Below are 21,718 nucleotides of genomic sequence, written 5' to 3'. Positions count from 1 at the left end.
GGAGATAAAAACTTCGGCTAGAAAAAGGAGTGCCTGCATTACAAATGGACTTTGTTATTTTTTATCTTGGCAAGTATCATTAAACTTTAATTCTTTATGCACCCGTGACAGATAAGTTTGTCCCATGTCGCATTAAAGATGTTATGCATTATTTTTGACAAAGTCATTAAACCCATTGCAGCGAGACCTCACCCCAGCACAATGAAGGTCCTGCTTTAGCAAATATGGGACTGTGTTATTGGGCCTCAACTTCTCCCCACTACAATCAGCAGGAATACTGCTGTGAACTTGGAGACAAGCTTCCTTTTTCCCCCTAAAGTTTCCTTTTATTTGGTGAAACAGCCAGTTTCACCAGGAAAAGTGAGTGTGCAGGGTCCTGGGGTTCTGCCGGGGGCATACATGTGTTTTGATTTCTTTGCCTCATTTGCAAAAACTGGACCTAGTTCTTCAGCCTGGAAAAATGCATTAAACTTCAGCCTTTTGTGCCAGCATTTTAAGTGTTGACCTGGCAGAGCCATGGCAGCTTGGCCTCTTCCCTCACTGCTTCCAAAGGCAGCCGAGCCCTCACACTGTGGGACATGGGTTATTTTACGCTCAAAGAGAGTGAACAAGCTGGTTCATTGATACCAATACAAAGAAAAGTGTTGTTCTGTCCCAGACACACCTAAGTTCAGATATGGGCTTTGTTTCATGCTAAGAGATGATTTTGAGTCCTTTATCAATCGTGGCTCCATCCCACAGGCCTGGTTTGAGGAATGGCGAGGGAATGGCTGGCATGGGCAAGCACCCGCCTGAGGTGGGCATTGAGAGTTGAGTGTATTTTTTCTGTGTAGAGTGTTGAGAGGGTTTTTAAGAGTTTTACCCCATTCTTTTGATGACCCTGGCAATAATGGAGGGTCTGAGGGAGCCAGAGACACAGTGGGAAGGAGGACAGGCTGTGGGGATGTGGGGACAATCCCCTCATGGCCTGGGGATAGAGGGATGATCTTGTCATGTTGTGGGGATGGTCCCCTCATGACTTGGGGATGGAGAAACGATCCCCTCACAGCGTGGGGATGATGGGATGATCCCCTGATGGCATGGGGACAGAGGGATGATCTTGTCATGTTGTGGGGATGGGGGATGATCCCCTCAGGGCATGTGGATGATCCACTCATGGCATGGGGACAGAGAGATGATCTTGTCATGTTGTGGGGATGATGGAACGATCCCCTCATGGCGTCCCACAGTGCAGATCTGGCCCGAGACTCCAGCGGCCTCCAAGACCTCGGGCAGCCCCACCGCCGCGGCTGGGGTGATGCGGGGCCCCATGCCGTGTCTGAGGGAGAAACGCCGGTTTCCAGGCCGGTGCCGGTCTCAGTCTGTGGTGCCGGGCCGGGCGGCCCGTCTCCTTCTCCTCCTCCTCCTTCTCCTCCTCCTCCCCCGCGTGTGCGGTGCGCGGCCGCATGTGGGGCGCAGGCGGCGGAGTCTCCACCTCTTCTGGCAGCGGGAACCTGTGGCTGCCAAGCTCCATTAAAGCCATCAGCAGCCGGGGGGACGCGCTCCGCGGCGAAGGCGGGGTGGGCTGTGGTGTTTTATTTTAAAATATATACTTCCCCCCCACACGCCCCCCGGCTTTTTCCCTTCGCAAGGCTCGGGCTGAGCAGGACGCCTGCGGGCTGAAGTCGGGGTGCAGCCGCCGCGGGCACCGGAACGCCGGAGGCGGCCCATGGCTGCACCGCCGGGCGCCGCGCCCCGCTGAGCTCCGCGGGCACCGGCGGCGATCGCGCCTCTGGCCGGGACACACAGCGGGCACCATGGTGCGGTGCTGGTGGCTCGCAGGGCTGCTTGTAGGTAGGTGCCACCGGCGGCCGGTGCCGTCCCGCGGCGGGAGGACGGGAGGGCGAGTGTGTGGCGGAGTCGGGTCGTACCCTCAGGGGGCTGCCCGTCACCTCCCTCACCCATCCGGGCGACGTGAAGGGGCAGGAGGGTGCAAGCAGGGTGCAAAGAGTTGGAGTGCGGCGGGACTGACTCCATGCAAAGGGACAGCGGGGAGTGTGCAAGAAGTGTGCGAGGAGAGCGCAGCGGACTGGGAAAGAGGATGCAGGAAAATCCAAGGGGAGTGCGAAGAGGGTGCAAAGAAGCGGCGAGGAGAGGGCGAGAGGACCAGGAGGGCGCTAGGAAGTCGCACGGCGTCGGGACGGGGATCCCGGGGTGCCCTCGCCCGGGCAGGAGGCACCTGGCGCCCGGAGCGGAGCCCGCTCGCTGCTCCCGCCCGGGTCACCCGCGGTGCCCGCCCGGCCCGGGCAGGGTTTCCCTCAGCCTCGGTGCCCGCCCGGCCCGGGCAGGGTTTCTGTCACCCTCAGTGCCCGCCCGGCCCGGGCAGGGTTTCCTGTCCGTGCGCCCGCGGAGTGCCAGGAGCCCCGCAGCCGCACCGCCGCTAGCCGGAGCAGGGACGGGCGGGGAGCGCTCCGGAGGGACCCCGGAGCCCCGGGATGCTGACCCCGAGCTGTGGGGTCGGGAGCGGGGACAGCACCCCTGAAAGCTTTCCCGTGTCCCGCTCAGAGTGAGCGCCGTGCGGGGATGCCAGAAGGGCTGGCGGTGCGGTGCTGAGCTGCCCAGGGAGGTGCTGGGCTGGGGCTCAGCCTTTGCCTCCCACCCGAGGCTCCCGAAGTGCTGAGGGTCGCTGTCCCCTCCCCGGAAACCCTGGGCATCCCCTGTGCCGCCGCAGCTCGCTCCTGTCCCGAGCGTGGTGCACGGTGAGCACTGAGCAGAGTTTTGCTGCAGGAAGGGCTTAGAGGTGATTCTCACCGGAGTTGGGAATTATCCCTGCGAGAATCCAGCACCTGCCCTGGCAAGGGAAAACCTCACAAGTAGACTCCTGCTCCAGGGACATGACACTGAGCCCCAGCTGTGCAGACAGACCCTCAGAGCAGCACAAGCTGCATCTTTGCGGCTCCATTTCAGAAAGGCATCTTTCAACCCCACAGTTCTTGGAGCAGTTTCAGAAGAAAAGGTTCTGGCTTAAGAGACCATATGGGAGAACAAAGGCAACTATGCTGGGAAAAAAAACACAAAACGATTTCTGTTTGTGACAAGGAGCAGAGTCTGAGGGGGACTCCTCCATCCTCAGACAGTATTTTCCTAGGAAATGCAAACGAGACCCTTGGTTGAGACTCAGCACTCCTGAACAGAAGGGGCAGGTGAAAGCAAGGGTGGGAGGATGTCCCTGAGGGCCCAGTGCAGTCTGGACACTGCAAATCCAGGCACCTGGTTCCTACTGCTTTTTCTACCATTTAGTTCACTCATCTGAGGTTTTGGGCAGCAAAATACCACACTGACTGGCCTCTCGAGCTCAGGACGTAATGATCATGGCAAAAGAACCATGTAGCTATTGGATGTTAGTTGTATTAAGTGTAAAGGACCAGACTGTAGAAATAGATTTCTGAGCAGGACACTCATATAGTTACTTTCCTGTTCTGTGGGATCTTTGTAATGTGTTGTTGGCAAAGTAAGCCTTAGCAGGTTGAGAAGTATGCATTCTCTATGTATATTACTAGCTCAGGTTGCTCTGCTCAGGCATCTGTTATGCTGCATTATGTAAGTTTACTCACTGAAGTCTAATTAGAATAATTGTTTCTTAAATCCTCATACAGTTTCTCCAAGTCCAGTCTAACTTAAACCCTCTGTTTCTTGCATCTGATGTCAGTGAGAGAATTTCCATCAGTTGTAGTAAGAACAGAAAGTGAACCTTAACTGTTTAAATACCTAAGTCAGACACAGAACTCATTAAAATCAAAGTAAGCTTTGCCAGTGACTTCACCGTGAGCAAGACTGGCATTCTGCATTTTACATAAGGCTGAACATCAGCATGAGCATGACACCAGTGCATAATTAGTTGAAAAACCACTTTAGTTAGGTAACTGGATCTGGCTTTGGAGTCTCCTCCAGAAAAGAATCACTCATTCCTGGAAAGGTCCCCAGAGACTTGCTGAATTTTACCTAAGCTTTCATTAAAGTCTTTACATTCCAATAACATTGCCCTGATATTTTTTCATGTGCAGCTTCTCCTACGTGGTTTTAGCATAAAAGATCTATTCTTGCTTTCAATGTTTGTTTTTAAATTTGAAAATGACAGTGTTGAGGTAAGATAAGATCACCAGTTGCATTCGGTTATGAGATTAGCAAGAGAATCCCATACGTGATAGAATAACATTCAGTATAAAGTTGTGTGGCTATTTACACATGTATATATCTGTACTTACTGTAAACCAACATCATTGTCTTTGGTTCAAATATTTATTTGGGAAATGTTTACTTAAATTTTTTTTTCCAAGTTGGTGGTTTTTATTCTTCATTTCTCAAGCTGGCCAAAAAAAATCAACAACTAATGTGCTATGCTGGATCGTGTGATATGACTCTGTTCTTTCAATAATTATAGGTTAGCCACGTTTCAAAGTATATGGATATAGATAAAAACAGGGCTGAGATGTAAAAAAAGCACAAGTGAAAAAAAAATCGTGTGGTTTCTATATTTTCCCCACAAGCACAAATTGTTGAGTAAGGAGATTTTCAAAAGCCAGAAATTGCTGTGAAGAAAACCAAAGCTGGAATCCAATGCTAAGGGAGGCTGCATCTGGCAGAACAAAGTTTGGAAAGAGATTCTGCTTTCAGTGGGATCCTGTGTTTCCCCACAACATAGCATATGTCATCTATAAAGACAACGCTTTCATGGGTGAGATACAATCACTGCTAAAATCAGCCTCAAAATTAGGAAGCACCTATACAATGCTCTTGCACAAGTGCTTTGGTTTTCTTACTCATTTGCTGAGGAAGATAAAGGTGTGAAAGAAGAGAAGCTTCCTGATTTTAAGATGGTGTATCTCAGATATAATAGTCCCAAGAAACTGACAGTGAGAACGTGAGAATTTCAATGTGTAACCCTTCTTCTGTAGGCTAAGAGTGCTGCCAGAAATTGAAAATATGATTCATAGAACAGCTCCTTCTCTTCCCATTTTAAATTGTGTAAGATCTGAGGGGTTAGTAAGCTGCAATCTGTGGGGTTTTTTTTCTTTAAGGAGTTAAAAGGTGTCATGGTTTAAAATGCAAAATTAGAAAAGTTCTGTTTCTGTGTCTTAGAAAAGAAACTCTGATGTCTATTTGAAAATGCCAGAACTTCAGAGTGTTAAGTGATAAGAGGGTTGAAATCCATCATTAGTTTTGAGTTTGAGCAGGGTGATGGTATAATAATTGTGGCTTTCATAGTGGTGCTTTCTCATTTTCAGTGAATAGCTTATTAAATCATCATGCTTTGAATTCAGCTGAAACTGAATGCTGCTCAGCTTCTGTGGCACTGTTAGATAGACATTTGAATTGGTGCAACAACAGCTCTCTGCTTACAGCTGGGGTGAGGGGACATAAATCAACAGGAGAAGTCTCACCACAGAGTGCTTGAAGAGATTTGCTTGAGTTTAGATTTTAAAATATGCTCTAAATTTGAGTGTATGTTGAGCACTGAAAAAGTCCCCCATGGTTTCTCCTGGGTTAACAAGAAACACTGACAAATGTGTGACATTTTGGCCTTGTCTAACTCCAAGACTGTGGTCTTTGGAAGCAGCTTTCTCCCTGCACTCTGGGATCAATGTATACACCAAGCTCCCCACTGAGACAATTGGATTCACCTTGTTCACACTCTCACTAAATCCACAAGTGCTGGACATGGCAGGTTATGGCTTGGCTCTCCCCTGTTGATACGAAAACACAATGACATATTATTTTTAAAGCTTTTTTGAGGAAAAAAAGAATCACTTTTTCCCCTTAGGCTGCCTGGAAAAGACATGAAGATATAAATGACAGCAAGGTTTTGCTGCAGAAAAGCTCCCAAAGTTTGTTAGTTTTGAGTAGCACAAGTCCCATTATTAGATTATGCAGCGCGTAGGTTGAATGTCAGCTTTGATTTTAGCATCTGTCGGCAGAGCTTAGGAGAACTGGAACACATCAAAACTTGGCTAATGTGGACAGGCAAAACAGTAGACTGAAATTTCAGGCTATCTAGAAACCACACCCAGACCCCAAAACACATGTTAGAAGTAACTTTAATTCTGTGCTTCAGCTGAACAAGTAACCTTTTTCTGTGGTCACTTGTGACTCTAAGTTAAACATGTGTGTATTGCTGGTGTGGGCTTTGGATCAGTTTCCCACCTTTCTGCAGAGCTTTTTTCCTGAGGATACCTTCTGTTACGACTGCTTTTGAATGCCCTTCTCATCCTTGGCTTCACAGGAGCCAAGTAACCTCAGAATATTAGATCCTATTAGATCCTATTTTTATTACTACAAACAGTATCCTTGCAGCAGCGCCAAGAGTCCTGTTGTGTTAGGTGCTAAATAAGGAGAGAACAAAAGGATTGTTCTTGCTTTAATGGGTTTATAACCTAATTTCCTGGACTTAGATTTTCAACAGTGAGTACTTGACATGGCAGGGACCTTCTGGGATTCCCAGCTGTATCCAGCAGTATAGTACCTATTGCAGTTGCTTGGGTCGCTACATCCCTAAAATGCCTTTGTGCATCCAGCCCTTATTTCTAGTCCCACAGAGGCCAGGCAGGGATTCTGGTGAGCAGGACAGTGAACAATGTGCTTACACAGGAGAGCAGCTGCCTCCCGTGGGAGCAGAGAACTGGGACGGCTCCATGGCAGTGGGAGACTGAAAGGCCACTCAGATTATCCCACCAACTCTCTGCCAAGAGCGGGTTGTTCCCTGCTGAACTAATGCTTTGCTCAATCCCTCAAAATCCTGCCAAGCAAGTGGACTTACGTTGCCTACTACACTGTGCCTCGAGAAGTTCACCCTGCCATACAAGCCACATGTTTTTCCTCTCTTCATTCACTCCCAACAGAATCCCTTTATTCACTGCAAGGAATTCCTTCCCTTCCTTGGTGTTTGTGCTTTGTGAATATTTATAGGCTGTTATCATATCCATCTTGCTCAGCCAGGCTATATGTACTCTGCTCTTTTAATCTTGCTTCGTAACTCAATCCCTCCCACCCCCTCATCATTTTTTGTTGTTCTACTCTCAACTCCCGCCAGTTCCAGTTGCTCGTTTTGCTTTGGGTAAACGCTGTATTTATGTTAATATTATGTGGTGGGTGGTCCTCTCTGCACTCTTGGTCCATGTGAGTGATTTAGATATTTGAAATGAGGTTGACATTCTATAGCCAAGCCATGGCTGATTACTGGTTCCGCTCTTCAAAGTACTCCAGGAAAAAATATGCTTAGCCATCACTATTAAAAATGGCCACGATAGCCACTAATAAAGTGTCTGTGCAGGGTTCAGGGGCATTGCCAAAACCTGCATGGGTGCTCTATACATTTGAAACAACAGTGTGGCATTAATTTCACATCTGGGTGCTATTTTTTCTGTTGACCAACTCATCTGAATTAAGGAAGATAGATGTAATATTTGCCATTTGGTAAGAACAGGAATTTGAGTTAGAATTTAACTGAGTCATGATAGCACTGCTGGGGTATTGTTCAGCATTGTCTTGCTTCTGTTTTGGAAAACAAATGCTTTCCCCCATGTGTTCTCCCTAGCCTCTCACTGTTTAGGTACCCAGGGGTTTAGAGATTCTCTCGCTATGGTCTCACCTATCTCACCAAACTGAAATTCAAACTTCCAGCAGTGCTCAAGCAAAAAAGCTCTAACATCACGTTTGCTTCCTTTGTTTTCCTTTGGGTCTTGGTTATATGTTCACCTGTGCCAAATGTACATGGCAACACTGATCAGAGTTTAACACAAGTCATGATATATTAGCCCTGTGAGTTCTCAGATTCTGGCTCACCACAGGACCCCATTCTCAGCCCTCTTGAATCCCATTAACAGTGTTAAGCTTGGTTTTATTTGGGTTAAACAGCCAGAGTGGCAGTTTTAAGAAGCCATTTTATTTAAATGTAGTTTATACTGAAGAAGATCTTTGAGGTAGTTCTCCTTCCTCCCCTTCTGTACCACAAATCCCATTTGTCTTGTCATCTGTTGCTGGACATGGCACTTAACAGGAAAAATACATGATTCCGTGATTCCAAGAGCAAAATATTTACTTCTCTAGTGCCTTAAAAACCTCCAGGCAACTCACCACAAGTCCTTCACTATTTTAATTGTGGATATGAGACAAATCAGGCAGTGATCACAGCCTTAGGACAAAGCCAGGCTAAAGCCATAGAATATGATGTCTGAACTTGTTTGCCATTGTGCTAAAAGTATGTGGTGAAAGTGTGTTTTGAAAACTTCTCTAAAATCCTGAGCTACTTGGGAATTTTGAGTTAGCTGAGTTTCCTCTTAGGACCTGCAGGATTTCATGTCTGATTATTCTCAGCTGTGCACAGGAAACTCAAGGTGATGCTCTGCAATGATAGTTAATGGGTAATACAGTTACTGTGCCAGCCCTGAAGGCATAACTGGGAAACATTTAGTGAATTCAAAGCATTTTACAAATAGCATGAACTGAGCACCAGACTGGTGAAACAGCTCAATGTGAATATACCCATTTTACAGACAAATAAGAGGAGGGGTGAATAATAGAAATACTTTTCCAGAAGCCAAACAGTGCTCCAGTGAAAGCACTGGCATCCTCCCTCAACCACTTGACCACATTCTGGCTTCAGTTCAGGGAGGCATTACTAATCAGGAAAAATGCTCATGCACTGGCTTAATTTCAAGCACATGCTTAAGTTTCACTGAAACCAATTAGACTTAAGCATGTGCTTAAGTCCTGTTCTGAACTGTGTTCAGTTTGCAGATAGGCAAAATGCAAGGTACTGCTGTGATACAGTTTTCTATCCCCAGTGGGTTATATTTAAATTTTATAACTTTATGATATTATAAAATTTATCTCTTCCCACAGAACTGTTCTCTTGGGAATGCCTTTTTCTGAGTGAATTAAAAGCACGACTAACTTCATCTCCACACAAATGCAAGAAAAATTGATTTGCTAAATACAACAGTTTTGTTTGCTTTTAAAAGAATGCTTATTCCTTTAGTGGCTAACCCAAAATCCATTCTGTCTGCTCTCAGGAGGGAAAAAATGCTAAAGAAACACAGTTTTGCTCTGTTAATGAAATCTGTGGAAAAGTACAATTTGCTTATGCAAAATATATTGATATATTTCTTATCATCCATTTCTTTCTAGTCTGAACATTCCTCAGAAAATATCAAAGGTTTTATGTCATCACTAAATGAAGAAATGTGTAATGCTCCATGACTTCAGGCCCTGATCTTATCCCTCTGAATGGGTGACTAACTGAAACATTAGAATTATAAATGGGAATGATAAATTCTGGCCATAGGAGGCAATAACATGTAACAGATTAAACAATCTAGCTCTGGAGAAGAGCTGATCTGCAGTAACTAATTTGGTGCAAATGGTAATATATGCATTTTTCTCCTCCATTTATGAAGAAACAGATGTGTGACTCAACTTTGCTTTTTTCCAAAGTCAATCTGCTTGGGGGAGCACAAACAAGATTTGTTTCCAAGGAGCAATATGACAGTATTTCTCTCTTGGTTGATGGTTTTTTCCTTTAGAAATGAGAAGTGGCTCTGCATCTGGAGCACGCAGCACTCATGTAGCACAAGGCTCTCATTTCCCGGCTTGGCCCTTGCCTCGGAATCTTTCACCTTAATTTTACCAACAATTTACTGTGTGGAGAATTTGAGAATTTCCACTTCTGCCTGTCTTATCATTTGATGCCGTGAGGTCTGATTTTCCTGAAAGTGGTCTATAAAAATGACAGTTGGAATAGCTGGTCAGCATTTGCTGCTGCTGCTGTTTTTTCAAGGCTTGATCCAGTTTATACTGATTGCAGTGATGAGTGCTTGTGCAGCCCCCTTGCTCCAAGATTTTGGGCTGGGTTTTGGGATGCAGCACACCCCAGGAAGCTGGAAAAAGCCCCTGTTTTGTCTAAGTGCTGTGCTGAGGAGCTCTCTGGAAATGCTTGTGGTTAATCGATATGGATGGACGGCAGAGCGAGCGAGGGGAAGAGATCACAGTTAGGCATTTTTTTAGATTTCCCTATGAATGAGGATTTTTGTCTTGAAGATGAATTGTGAGTAATTCCTTCCTCCTGCCCAAGAGCTTTACAGAGCAGTCAATTTGTGTCTCCCTTAAGAGAGAGGAGCTGCTCTGATGTGCTTTACGAGGGGCTGAGTGACATGTGAGTGACAGCTGCTTTATGCTGCTCTTGGAATAGAGAAGTGCTCTAACTACAGATTTTAGGTCTGGGACTGAACTTTTCCAGCTTGCAAGGATGTTTGGATCTGGTGGGGCTGGCATATTTGAGAGAAAAAAGCAGCCACAAAATTTGGACACAGGCCAATGGCTTTTGGTTTGAGGATGCATCCAGCTTGGAGTCTTGTGCACAATTAAGTAAGACAAAATCCCTAGGAATTCCCATAATGTCAAATATTTACATTCTGGAGGCTTTTCTGCTTTTTTTTTTTCTTCCCCATGGAGTTTGATCGCGATTATAAAAATTCCCTTTTCTATGGAATGTGTCAAAATGCAGTGATTGCATTGCCAAAGTGTCTTTGCTCCCAAACAATGTAGACTTTTAGTGTTTCTGCCAAGAGTAGCACGAAGGGTTCAGCGAGATATTGACGCTTCTGCTGCAATAAACATGCAGAGCTCAGTTTGTGAGTTAAGACTGGAGTTATATTGTGTATATTTTATGGCTGTATTCTATATATCTGTAGACTGCACTGATACCTCTGGAGTCTTTCTGTGTTTATGGGCAAAAGCAAATCTGACCCTTATGCCCATTATTACCTCTAATACAAATACAGTTATTTTTTAGTTTACTGTATTCTCTAGGATAATAATTTTGTGTTTGTTTGAAGTGTGGTTCAGTTTGAACTGCCCTTGTTCTGATGACTCTCAAGTATTTAGGCCTCTTAGGGCAAGCAAATGAATTTTGGCATTTCTGCACATGAGTTTAAAGAAAGCCCTGGGAGTAGGGAGCACACAGGACCACAGAGCAAAGTCATGGCAGAGCTGGGATGAGGATGCAGATCCCCAGCTCCTAATGGCTCTGCTAAATAGGCACCCATGGGGCAGCCTCACACTTGCTGCAGCTGCCAAATTAGAGGTTTAATTAATAGCAGTGGGTTTTGTCATCCCATATTTCCCCATTTTCATATGAAGAATCACAGGAATTGCATTTTAGGAAGCCTGAGTGCAAGCCATTGTGAAGGAGTTGGCTGTGCATCACCCTGTCCAGCCCTTGAGGATGGCAAGAACAGCACAGTTGTGAGTCTGCTCCCAAAAGAGCCCTGAACTCTAATAATGTGTCTTTCCAGCTGCTCCATGCCCTCCAGCACAGGGTGAGGTACCAGAAAATGCAAGGCTGCTTTTCCTGGCCTTTGGGTTCTGCTCTCCTGCTTCACTGGGGATTTCCCTTTCCATGCCTTTATTCCCTTTGTGGCAGTTCAGGCTTTGTGTGCTTGAGTCTACACAAATACATTTCAAGGACTCTGTTCCTGTGACGTGTAAAACCTTCACAGATGGCAGCACGGTAGTGAAGTGACTGAATTTTTCCATCAGGTAAAAGTCCTAAGTTACTGAGTGGGAATCTCCTTTGTCATGTGTTCAGGAGCCTCTGACTTGCACAGCAGACATTTAATTACCAAGTTCCCACTTGACTGGGGCTAGGGCTTGTATGTTGTGACTCTGTGTCCTCATCTCCTTGACTGAGGCACAGGGTGTTCAAACCTTTCACATCCTCGTTTTGTGGGAAGGTGACACATAGATGTTGCATCTTTTGTTCCAGCTGATAGGATGGAAAGCAGCTTGTGTCCTAACATTGGTAAGGAGTGAATAAAAGTTGGCTTCAAAATGTTCAGCACATTCCTGGGTAAAATGCAAAGTACAGCCAGAGCAAGCAAACCCCATCTGGGCTCATAAAGCCCCAGTTGGGCTGAGCCCCACCGGGACCAGGGACAGTCAGTGGGGTTTCAGGAGGAGCTTCACTGAGAGCTCGTTCCATGATGCCATGAAGAGGGAAATCCCAAGTTTCTTACAGCAGCAAGCCCACAATGAGTGCCACAGAGGTTTGCTTGAGTAATGAGTGAATAATGTATAGGAATATATGTACATATCTGTGTGTGCATGCAAAGGTCGTCAGGATTTAGCTGAGTGTTCACACATTCCCTAAGCCAATAACATCCGTTGTTATGGGAAATGAGGTAAGTGACAGAATTACTGTCCTTATGGCGGGCGACAGGCGAGGCCAGCATTCCCATGCTGTAATTCCCTGTTCCAGTCACTACCTCAACAATAGCACGAGAGGGGGGAGAACACGAACAAAGAGTGCTCGGTTTTATTTGAAGATTTCATCTAAAAACCAGTTGGATTCAGATGAAACTCAGGTCGGAAAACTTGAGTGAAATAAAAAACCCCGCGCCCTCAGCTTGGAGCTCGGAGTTTGCTGCTGAGCAAGCCCGGCTGGGGTCCGTTTAGGGTGCGGGGGGCTCGGGAGGCTGGGCGGTGGGTCGGGGGTTCCGTTCCGCGCTGCCCCGCGGCGCTCACCGCGCTTTCCTGTCCGCAGCCTGCGCGGCCGCGGAGCCGCACTGCCGCCAGCAGCTGCGCCACCTGCAGGACAGCGCCGGGACCGCCGCGCGGCTGCCGCCCCGCCTGGAGGGGCGATGGGTCTCCACCGGGTAAGACACCCCGACCCTGCAACGCGCCCCGAACCCCGGGAAGGCACAGCTCTCCCTGGAAAAACGCCCCAGAGCCCCCGGAGCGCGCCCCTAACACCTCGGGAAGGCACCCCGTTCTCCTGCCAAGGCACCCCCGTCCACCGGGAACGCATCCTCAGAGCCCTGGAGGACCTCCTGCCCCAGTTCCCTGAGAGCGACTGCTGCCCAGCCTCGGTGCTACCAGGACATAGCAAAGGGCCGAGCAACAAATGTGTTCCATTGTCCCCCTCCCCAAGCCCTCATTCCTGGCTAGAGGAGGGCTGAGACCCCCAGGTGTCCCTAGAGCCTCTCTGCCCCATCGGTGTGCAGCTCGAACGGGCAGAGCAGCCCTGATTCCCGCTGCCTGTGGATGTGCATGAAGTGTGAGAGCATCTGTCCATCACTTGCACATTTTGGTAGCAGATGCCCGGACTATAAAATCACCCAGAGGTGGCCACCACGTGTGGGAGTCTCTCACCGACAGTGCTGCTCCCGCCCGGGCTCATCCCTCTCTCCCCACACCCCGGGTGCCCTGGGGAGGGATTTTGGGATTTTGCTCTGCTCCGCGGTGGCTCAGCACTGCCTTCCCCGCAGGTGTGAGGTGCGGCCGGGACCCGAGTTCCTGACCCGATCCTACCTCTTCTACGCCAACCGGCTCTTCAAGGCCTTCCAGTTCTACTACTGGGACCCCTGGTGCCGCGACCCCTCCTACTCGCTGGTCATCAAGGGCAAGCTCCGGCTGCGCCAGGCCTCCTGGATCACCCGCGGCGCCACCGAGGCCGACTACCACCTCCACAAAGTGGGCATCGTGTTCCACAGCCCGAAGGCCATGCGGGAGGTGGCCTCCTGGATCAACCAGACGTCGGGCGAGGGCTGCAGAGGGTTTCTGCCGCCGGGGCGCAGCTGGGCGCCCGGAGCTCTGTACGAGGTGCTGAGCGCCAAGACGGAGCGCGACTGCACGGCCGCGCTGGGCTTCGCCATGCACGAGCTGAGCCTGGTGCGGGTGGAGAGGCACTACCAGCCCCTGCTGCAGCCGCAGCAGAGCGGGAGCCAGCTGGTGGAGGAGCTCTACCTGGGGGACATCCACACGGACTGGGGGGAGAGGCTGCACTACCGCCCCACCGGCTACCAGCGCCCCTTGCAGAGCGCCCTGGTAAGGATGAGGTCTTTGCAGGTCCCCTGGCTGTGGCAGGGCTTGGCCGGCGAGTTCCTGGCTCTTCCAGCGGCACCTTGCAGCATGCAGCCCCCTTTGTCCTGAGGACACATGGGTGCAAGGCTGAAGGGATGAGACCCTGACACCTCCATGGCATGTGGGGCTCACCCTCTGCCTTCCTGAGAGAGAGGGGCTGGGGTGGGTGAAAGCTCAGCCAAACCAACATGGGAAATGAGCCTGGAGTTAACGGCTTTTGTTTGGTTGTGTTTTCCTAGGAAATGCAGTTTCCTTGTTTTCCGCACCAAAGTCAGCGAAGGCTTCAGGCTGCACATTGTTAGAGCCTGTCTGCTCTGTCCTTCACCTGCTCTGTCCTTCACCTGCCTGCCCTCTCCTTGCTCCTTGGGGTGTGCTTCAGGCTGAGGGGAACAAAGGATCTGCCATTAACTCAGCAGTCCTTGCTGTAATGCCAGTAGCACTTGCCCCCAATACAATAATGTTATTACACAGAAATCAGACTTCCATTTTGACACACATAAAACTGAACAGTGGACCTAGTTGCCTTTTATTCTATTTTATTTTATGTTTTATAGCAGGTTAGTTTATTCCCAGGAAAGCACCTTTCCATCCAAATCAAAGCTGATCAAATCAGAAATGATGGAGCAGTGAGGTGGGGTGAAAAAGCCTCTCTGGACTTTGCCACACAGAAAGGAAATAAATGAAAAAAAATATATTTTGGGGCAACATTTCCCCACACCTCAAACTACACCAATTGAACTCTAAAACCACAGAGCAACACCCTTCTCCTTCTCAAAAGTAACATTCTCAAATCGGTTAAACTTGTGTCATCTTGGGCCAAAACCATATATATGAGCAAAACCAGATGGTAAACATAAACACTTCTAAAAGTTAATTTAAAACCAAACCTAAAGATACTGAAATTCACTCTCTGAATGTAGCCCTGTAATTAATCAGCCAACAGCTCTCCAATGGACCTGCACATGATGTCACCACTTGGCGATAATTAGAAGCTGCCATACATTAGAAATAACTTCACACGACTGGCTTAAGCAAGTAAGAGTTTTGGCTCCATGTCCATAGTGATAATTTTATTGGGCACAGTATTCTATTTCTTTTTTTCCCTTAAAAAAAAAATTATTTTCTGTGAACTGACATCCATTTGCCTGTGCTGGTGAGTTACACAGCTATGTCAGGAATTATTTTTTAACTCTCTTTATGAAAAAATCAGTCTTTTTCCCCTTAAATTTATATCTGTTTTAAAGAAACCCATTCTCCCCAAATTACCTTTCATTATCAAAGAATTTCCTGCCTAAGGAGAGCATATATATTTGCCAACTTCTGGGATTATTTAGCCATAATGTACTGTGTACTGTCAGCACTCATTACCGTGACAGTAGCAGTAAAGCAAGCTGAAAATGACTAAATTACAGTAGACTCCAATCAACTTGCAAGTAAATTACCCACCCTACAGTTAACTACTGAGTTATTTAACCTTCTTGCCTATGACAGTTCAGTAAAGATTAGCTCGTGTTCTAGAAAATTATATAATGTTCCAACCCTGCTTATTTAAAAATAAATCAGTTGTGATATATGAAGTATAAGAAAAATTTCCAGGCTACACAAAACCCCTGCTGGCACCGGATCAGGGGCAGGGCTGGTTTGACTCAGAGCTCTGCACAGGGCGGGAAGAGAAGGTCAGAGCCTCCTTCTGCACTGGGTCCTTTCCTTCTCCCGTTCTGGCTGCTGGGAAAATCCCATGTTTCCTCCCTCCTCTCCCGGCTCATCCCGGTCCTCACGCATCCCTGGATGTGGGAACACGGGTAGGAAGCGGCTGGGGGAAGCAGAACACCTTGGGCTGTCCTGGAGAGGCTGCAGCCCCAGGAGCCTCCCCACGGCCAGGTGTCACATTCCCACACTCCTTCCTTCCCAAAATCACCGCGGCATTGTTGTGTTCCGACATGTCCCAGCACCCTCATCCTCGCCCAGCTCGCCGTGGCAAACTGATGGAAAGCTGGCTGTCCCGAGGGAGCATCCCTGTCCTGGCAGCGCTCTGCCCTTGCCCTGCTCTCCTCCCGGGCTGTCCTCAGCAGCCCCAGCGCGGGGTGGCCGCAGGGCACAGCGCCGTGTCCTTCAGCCACCAGAATAGCAAAGAGCAGGACAGCGCTTGATCTCCCTTAATCTGCTCGGCTGCCTCCTGCCAAGCTCCCGCAGCTCCGCACCCTGCCGCGCACCCGGGCAGTCGCGGCTTTGGAAACATTCTGGGAGGGTTTGGTTTTGTTTTTGCTTCCCAGTTGTCAGAACTGTCATTTTCTGTCTCCCGCAGCACCACGTGCACCCGTGCCCGGCGTGCGGGATGATCTCCAGGGCCGATGAGCACCACCCGCCCATCCTGCCCGCCCGAGCCGCGCTGCCCATGCAGCTCAGCGGCAGCTGGGTCAGCACGCACTGCGAGGTGCGCCCGGCCGTGCTCTTCCTCACCAGGTACTTCACGTTCCACGGCAGCAACCACACCTGGGAAGGGCATTACTATCACTACTCCGACCCGCTCTGCAGGCAGCCCACGTTCACCATCTACGCCTCCGGGCACTACACGCAGGGCATCCCCTCCTCCAAGGTGCGCGGCGGCACCGAGCTGGCTTTTAAAGTCACCCAGGCTCGGGTGACGCCGATGGACCAGGTGACGGTGATGATGCTCAACTCGTCGGAAGCTGGAAGCTGCGGGCTGGCAGGCTCTTGGAGCGCCGGGGTGGAGCAGGATATAACACCCACGAACGGATGCTTGGCTCTGGGCATCAAGCTGCCCCACACCGAGTACGAACTGTTCAAAACGGAGCAGGACACGCAGGAGCGCAGCCTCCTCTACATCGGGGAGCGACCCACGGACGGCTCCAGCCCCGACAGCCCCGACAAGCGACCCACCTCCTACCAAGCCCCTCTGATCCAGTGTGCTGCAGCCTCAGAGGAATTCTCCAACTACATTAGTCTAAAACACGTGGGAAGAAAGGATGCTAATGGGAATGAAGCACTAAAACCTTTGCCTGTGGCCTTTTTATTGTTTATAGCACTTCTGTTTTTAAGATGGGACTAGTTATCTATTCAGGTACAGTGCAGAATTCAGATAAATCTTGGTGCTAGCGTGATTTTTATATCCTTCAAATGAGCACATCTGGAATCAGTTTTACTCAGATTTGGAAACGCTTTTAAAAAACACCCAATAGTGAAGGAAGCCAGGGAGATATGCCTGACTCCACACTGTTTGTCCTGTGGCTTTATTGCCTAATCTCCCCTCTTTGCGTGCAAATTTAATGTAGTGACATGGATGCGCTGCACATTGCAACAGATAATTCAGCAACAGAAGGGGGGAAAAAAGTGACATCAATTAAAATTGCTGCTTTGAGCTTTTGACATTGCTAAGATTTAATCAAGAGCTTGATTCAGATGTAATTCAAACATCCAAAGTGTTGGCTGCTGAGTTTCTTTGAGGTTAAGTTCCCTCCCATCATACTCCTTTTTGCTGTTCATGCAAATTTAATCGGCAGAGTCAGTCAGCAATAAACAGTCAGCAAGTGTTCTTGAGAAGGGCATGGTTCACATGCCTCTTGCAGTTTACAGATATTTTCTGCACTCTGCCTGTGTATGTCCCACACAGGGACCCACAAACAGTCCTTGCACTGGGAGATGCCCAGAACAACCCTCACAGAGGGTTTGACTGCTCCACCTGACCCTGGGCATAGATTGCAGTAAATGGAAAACCATTCTGTGCACAACAGCTCCAAGCCTCAGCATTCCCTGGCTGCAGCAACTGCATCCCTGCTGTGTTATCTATGCTCTCCAGTGCAGTGCTGGCCTGGCTCTGGGACATCAGCAGTGTCCCTGTGTTGGGCACAGGCATCATCACCACCCTGTGAAGGGAAAGATCCCTCACCAGCCTTCTCAGGCCATGTATTTTCCCTGTCTCCTTTTCAGTCAGTCACTGGCACAGCAGTTGTTAATCCAGCTCTCCTCTCAAAGTGTCACTTCCAGCCTCATTCCTGTACAGATGTTTTATAAATCTGCCTCTGGTGAACAATGAGCTGAAGAGATGCTCAGATCAGACAGCACAGTCAGGTCAAACTGATTCCTACTGACAAGAAGGACAAACTAAGAAATTATATTCCCTGTCTGCTGCAGCTAAGCATCATATAACTGCCTCGAGAAGCCCTTCTCCAGCAGCTAAATCCTCTCCAAATAAGCCTATATATCTTACCCACAAAGGGTATTTTGTTAAAGCAGCTATGCAATAGCCACCTTCTTAATGCTGTATTTACAAACTTGCAGCTTGTACTTAGATAAATTATGGGGTTTATAACATAAAAATACTTTGGGGGGATCTGTACATTAATAATTCAAATGAGATGCTTATTAAATGCATTACAATTGTGACATAAATGTTGTCAGCATGTTCACATGTTCCAGGCATGATCCAACATTAGTCATGCACATAAACAGTTTCTGGAGGTGATACACAGAAGGGCCAGGCTTGGCTGCCTTGCCTTGGGTTCCCTCCCTAATCCATGCAGGAGAGTTCTCCAGAGGTCAGTTCAGCAGGCAAATCCTGTTTCCAAGGGTGGCTGTGCTTTGTTCCCTGCTGCTGCACAGAGATCCACGGGCAAACATTCAAAGAACTGGAAGTGATCTTGAAGAAGGTGGTGTCTCCTTTGGGATGTTCCCATTAGGATGCTGTGAATGGGGCAGGAACAGGGAACAGCCTTGTGCTGCTTTTGGAGTGTGGGTGGAGGAGGGGGAAGGCAATTCCTGCCCTACATTTACCCCCACAAATCAGACTGGTGTGCAGATACTTTTTTTTTTTCATTTACATGGCATGGAAACGGATTAAACTTAACAAATGTCCAGGTCCTGCATGGTGTAAAAGCTCTTAAAAGGCTACAGATCCTTTCCAGGTGGGGATGGGATTAACATGATGTGCAACACACTTATGCAATGTTAGCAACAAGCCCTTGGGAAAACCCTGCCCTGCAAAAACCTCACCAGGAGCCTCCTTGTCCTCCTCCCCGCCTCTAAGGATACCTCTGAGAGGAAAAAAAGCCATGAAAAAGCTATTTGCATAAATATCATAACTTTTATTGTTCTGTTCACAGTTTTTGAAGACACATTCCTAAATTACACAGTTATTCTCTCTTAAGAATTTGTGCCTTTTTCCAATTCGAATTTGCCTGGCTTTGACTGCCAGTTGGTGATTCTTGTGTTGCTTTTTAAGATCACAGAGCTGCAGTGTGCAGTATTTTCTGCCTGTGAAGGTACTTGTGCACTGTAATCAAGTCAGTCTCAATTCTGGTAGAAAAACTCAGCCAACTGAGTTTTCTCTCACCCTCTCTAAGGCATTTTCACACTCCACCAGTAATTTCTGAATCATTTTTTTTGCATCCATTCCAATTACTCAGCTTCTCTTGTAGAATGTAAATATCCAAATTGCATCCAAAATTCCCAACTCTCCCAGCTGAGACGTACAGAAGGATAATCACTTACAGCTAACAGTAATTAAAAACAAGAACACATTCGTATTCATTAGGCTTTTACCCTGGGACTGCACTGGGAATGTACATGGAGCTGTTATTCATTCTGGTTCTGGCTATGGGTATTTTTTGTTATATCAGCAGTGATTTTGCATGTTTTCCTCAGTGATGTGGAACCACTGAATCTGCCAGGTCCCTGCAGAACCCTTCTCTGGGCATCCCCATTTCATTGTGGTTCTCTCTGAACTTCAGCAGTGTGTGATTGTCAGGGAACACGGAGCTTTGCAGGCCCTGACAGCCCCAGCTCACTGATCCCAGAGAACTGAAACCCAAAAGGCAGAATGAAAGGACTTCCACCAAGCTCCATCAGGAACATCCATCTCCTTTTCCATCCCTTTCCAGGGTGTCCCACTGCCCTGACCCCCTGACCATCCCCAGCAGCAGCTCAGACACTGCAAGGCTCCTCCCTTGCAAACACTGATCAAGGTTTCTGGGCCTACTGAATTAAAAACTGGTCATTTTAAGCACTAAGCATTGCTAAGGAATGACATCACCTTTCCAGTTCTCTTACAGCATCACCAGGTTTTACCTCCTGCATTTATTTATTAACAGTACTTAATCCTGTGCAGATTTCCTCTGAACTTCAGCTTGTCACCCTCTCTGAGCACTCCAACCCACACGTTTTCCTTTGGCTTGTGTTTTCCTTATTTTCTACACTTCCTAACTCCCATTTTGAATGGATTGCTGTCTGCTTCCCTTTTTCTTATTTGTTTTGTATTACTTTCCATCTAATTTTTCTCCTCATTTCATCACTGAAGCAGGATGGGCAGTTAGCCAAAGTTGTCTCCCTTCTCAATTGCAAAATTATTGGTTTTTTGGCCATTTAATACCTTTCACTTAGAAAACTGTCAATTCTACTTCAGTTTTTCATCTAATTTCCTCCCCACTCCCAGATCTGATATGAAATTTGCTCAGCTCTGGCCTTCTGAAGCACCAATTACATTTATTAGCAGCTCACATGGCTGTATGCTGAGCTCCACTGCAATCAGGATCCCAACCTCAGTTCTGCCATTCATTTATCTTTATCTGGCATAAACAAGACAAACCCAAATAACTTCATCTTTCATGTCTAACACTGTATTAGAAAAACAGGCCTGGGACACAGACCAGGAGCTTTAACCCTGACTACTGGGTTCCTTTCTACTACAAAACAAATAAATACCTTTTTACTGTCCCTGTGAAGAAAACCCAAGCCAATGTGTGCAGGAAGCTGATGGCAACAGGCACATGTGTCTTAGTAAACTCTTCCACATTCACTTCTCTTAGAACACTTTTTAAAAGATTTGTCTTTTTTTAATCACTGCAAAAAACAAAAATAAAATAATTTCCAAAGTCTCAAGTAATTTTCTGGCTTCCCGCACTGAGTCTGAGCCTTGAGTACCTTCTTTTAATATCATGAGCTCCTCAGACAAGCTGCCTTTCCAATTTTCTGCTTCTTTAGCAGGTGCAGAAGTTGAAAGCATGAGCCAAGTCTGCCAGACAAACACAGTCCTGGGTCTGACACACAGCTCAATTAACAGTAACTTATTTTTCCCAATTAACCACCTTCCTGCCTCCCTGTTTAAAATACCTTAGAATGCATTTTTGCTTTCTAGATTTTCCAAATAAAATGAAGCAAAAAAAAAAAAAAATCTGAAGCACATTTGGATACATTAGCAGCACTGTGCTTTGCTTGAGAAACGATCCACATGGAATATAAAAGCCTGTCCCAGACTATAAATCAATCCACAGCACTGGAAGAGCAGGAAGAAGCTGGAGGCAGAAAGCAGACAGGTGACAAGACTTACTGCTCAAAACTCCACAAAGAGTGAAGAGGAAGAAAAGACAAATTTGCTCCCAGAAGAAGCAGAAGGTGAGTGGCTGCGTGGGATGGGAAAAGGAGCAGTCAGACATCCATGCCAAGGGACAGAGAGCCCTGCAGGCAGCCTGGGGCAGGCAGTGCTCCCTGGGCCACAGCTCTGGGACAGGCAGGCAGGAAGAGCAGGACTGGAAGGGTGATGGGAAAAGAGAGAGATGGAAAACAGGCAGAGGGAAGTAAAGCCATTTAAAGATGCTTGGCTGAACATGAGTCTCTTTGCCAAGGAGCAGCGAAGGAACAAGGATGACTTGGCCTGGACCAAAGCGCCGAGGGAGGGAATGGAGTGAGAGATTTGACAGCTCAGGCAGAGCAGAGCAGGAAGGAGATTGGGCAGGAGAGTCTGCAGCCCTCACAGAAAGGCTCCTTTGGGCTCAGCACTGAGGCAGAGATTCCTGGCTCCAATCACACTTGT

At 47.7% G+C, this 21,718-nt stretch overlaps 1 protein-coding gene across 1 annotated transcript; it reads left to right on the top strand.

Annotated features, from left to right (window-relative positions):
• Positions 1-1,433: 1,433 nt before the first annotated feature.
• APCDD1L (APC down-regulated 1 like) lies at positions 1,434-21,079 on the top strand. Its single transcript, XM_085079623.1, has 4 exons — positions 1,434-1,833; positions 12,575-12,686; positions 13,299-13,857; positions 16,199-21,079. Exons 1-4 carry the CDS (start codon positions 1,797-1,799, stop codon positions 16,961-16,963), a joined length of 1,473 nt encoding a protein of 490 aa, XP_084935749.1. The 5' UTR covers positions 1,434-1,796; the 3' UTR covers positions 16,964-21,079.
• The last annotated feature ends 639 nt before the right edge of the window (positions 21,080-21,718 follow it).

This window comes from Lichenostomus cassidix, chromosome 20 (assembly GCF_008360975.1).
Source record: "Lichenostomus cassidix isolate B80296 chromosome 20, HeHo_3.0, whole genome shotgun sequence".
NCBI classification, from domain to species: Eukaryota; Metazoa; Chordata; class Aves; order Passeriformes; family Meliphagidae; genus Lichenostomus; species Lichenostomus cassidix.
The sequence above is the reverse complement of the archived record's forward strand: the minus strand, read 5'-3'. Positions and strand labels throughout refer to the sequence as shown.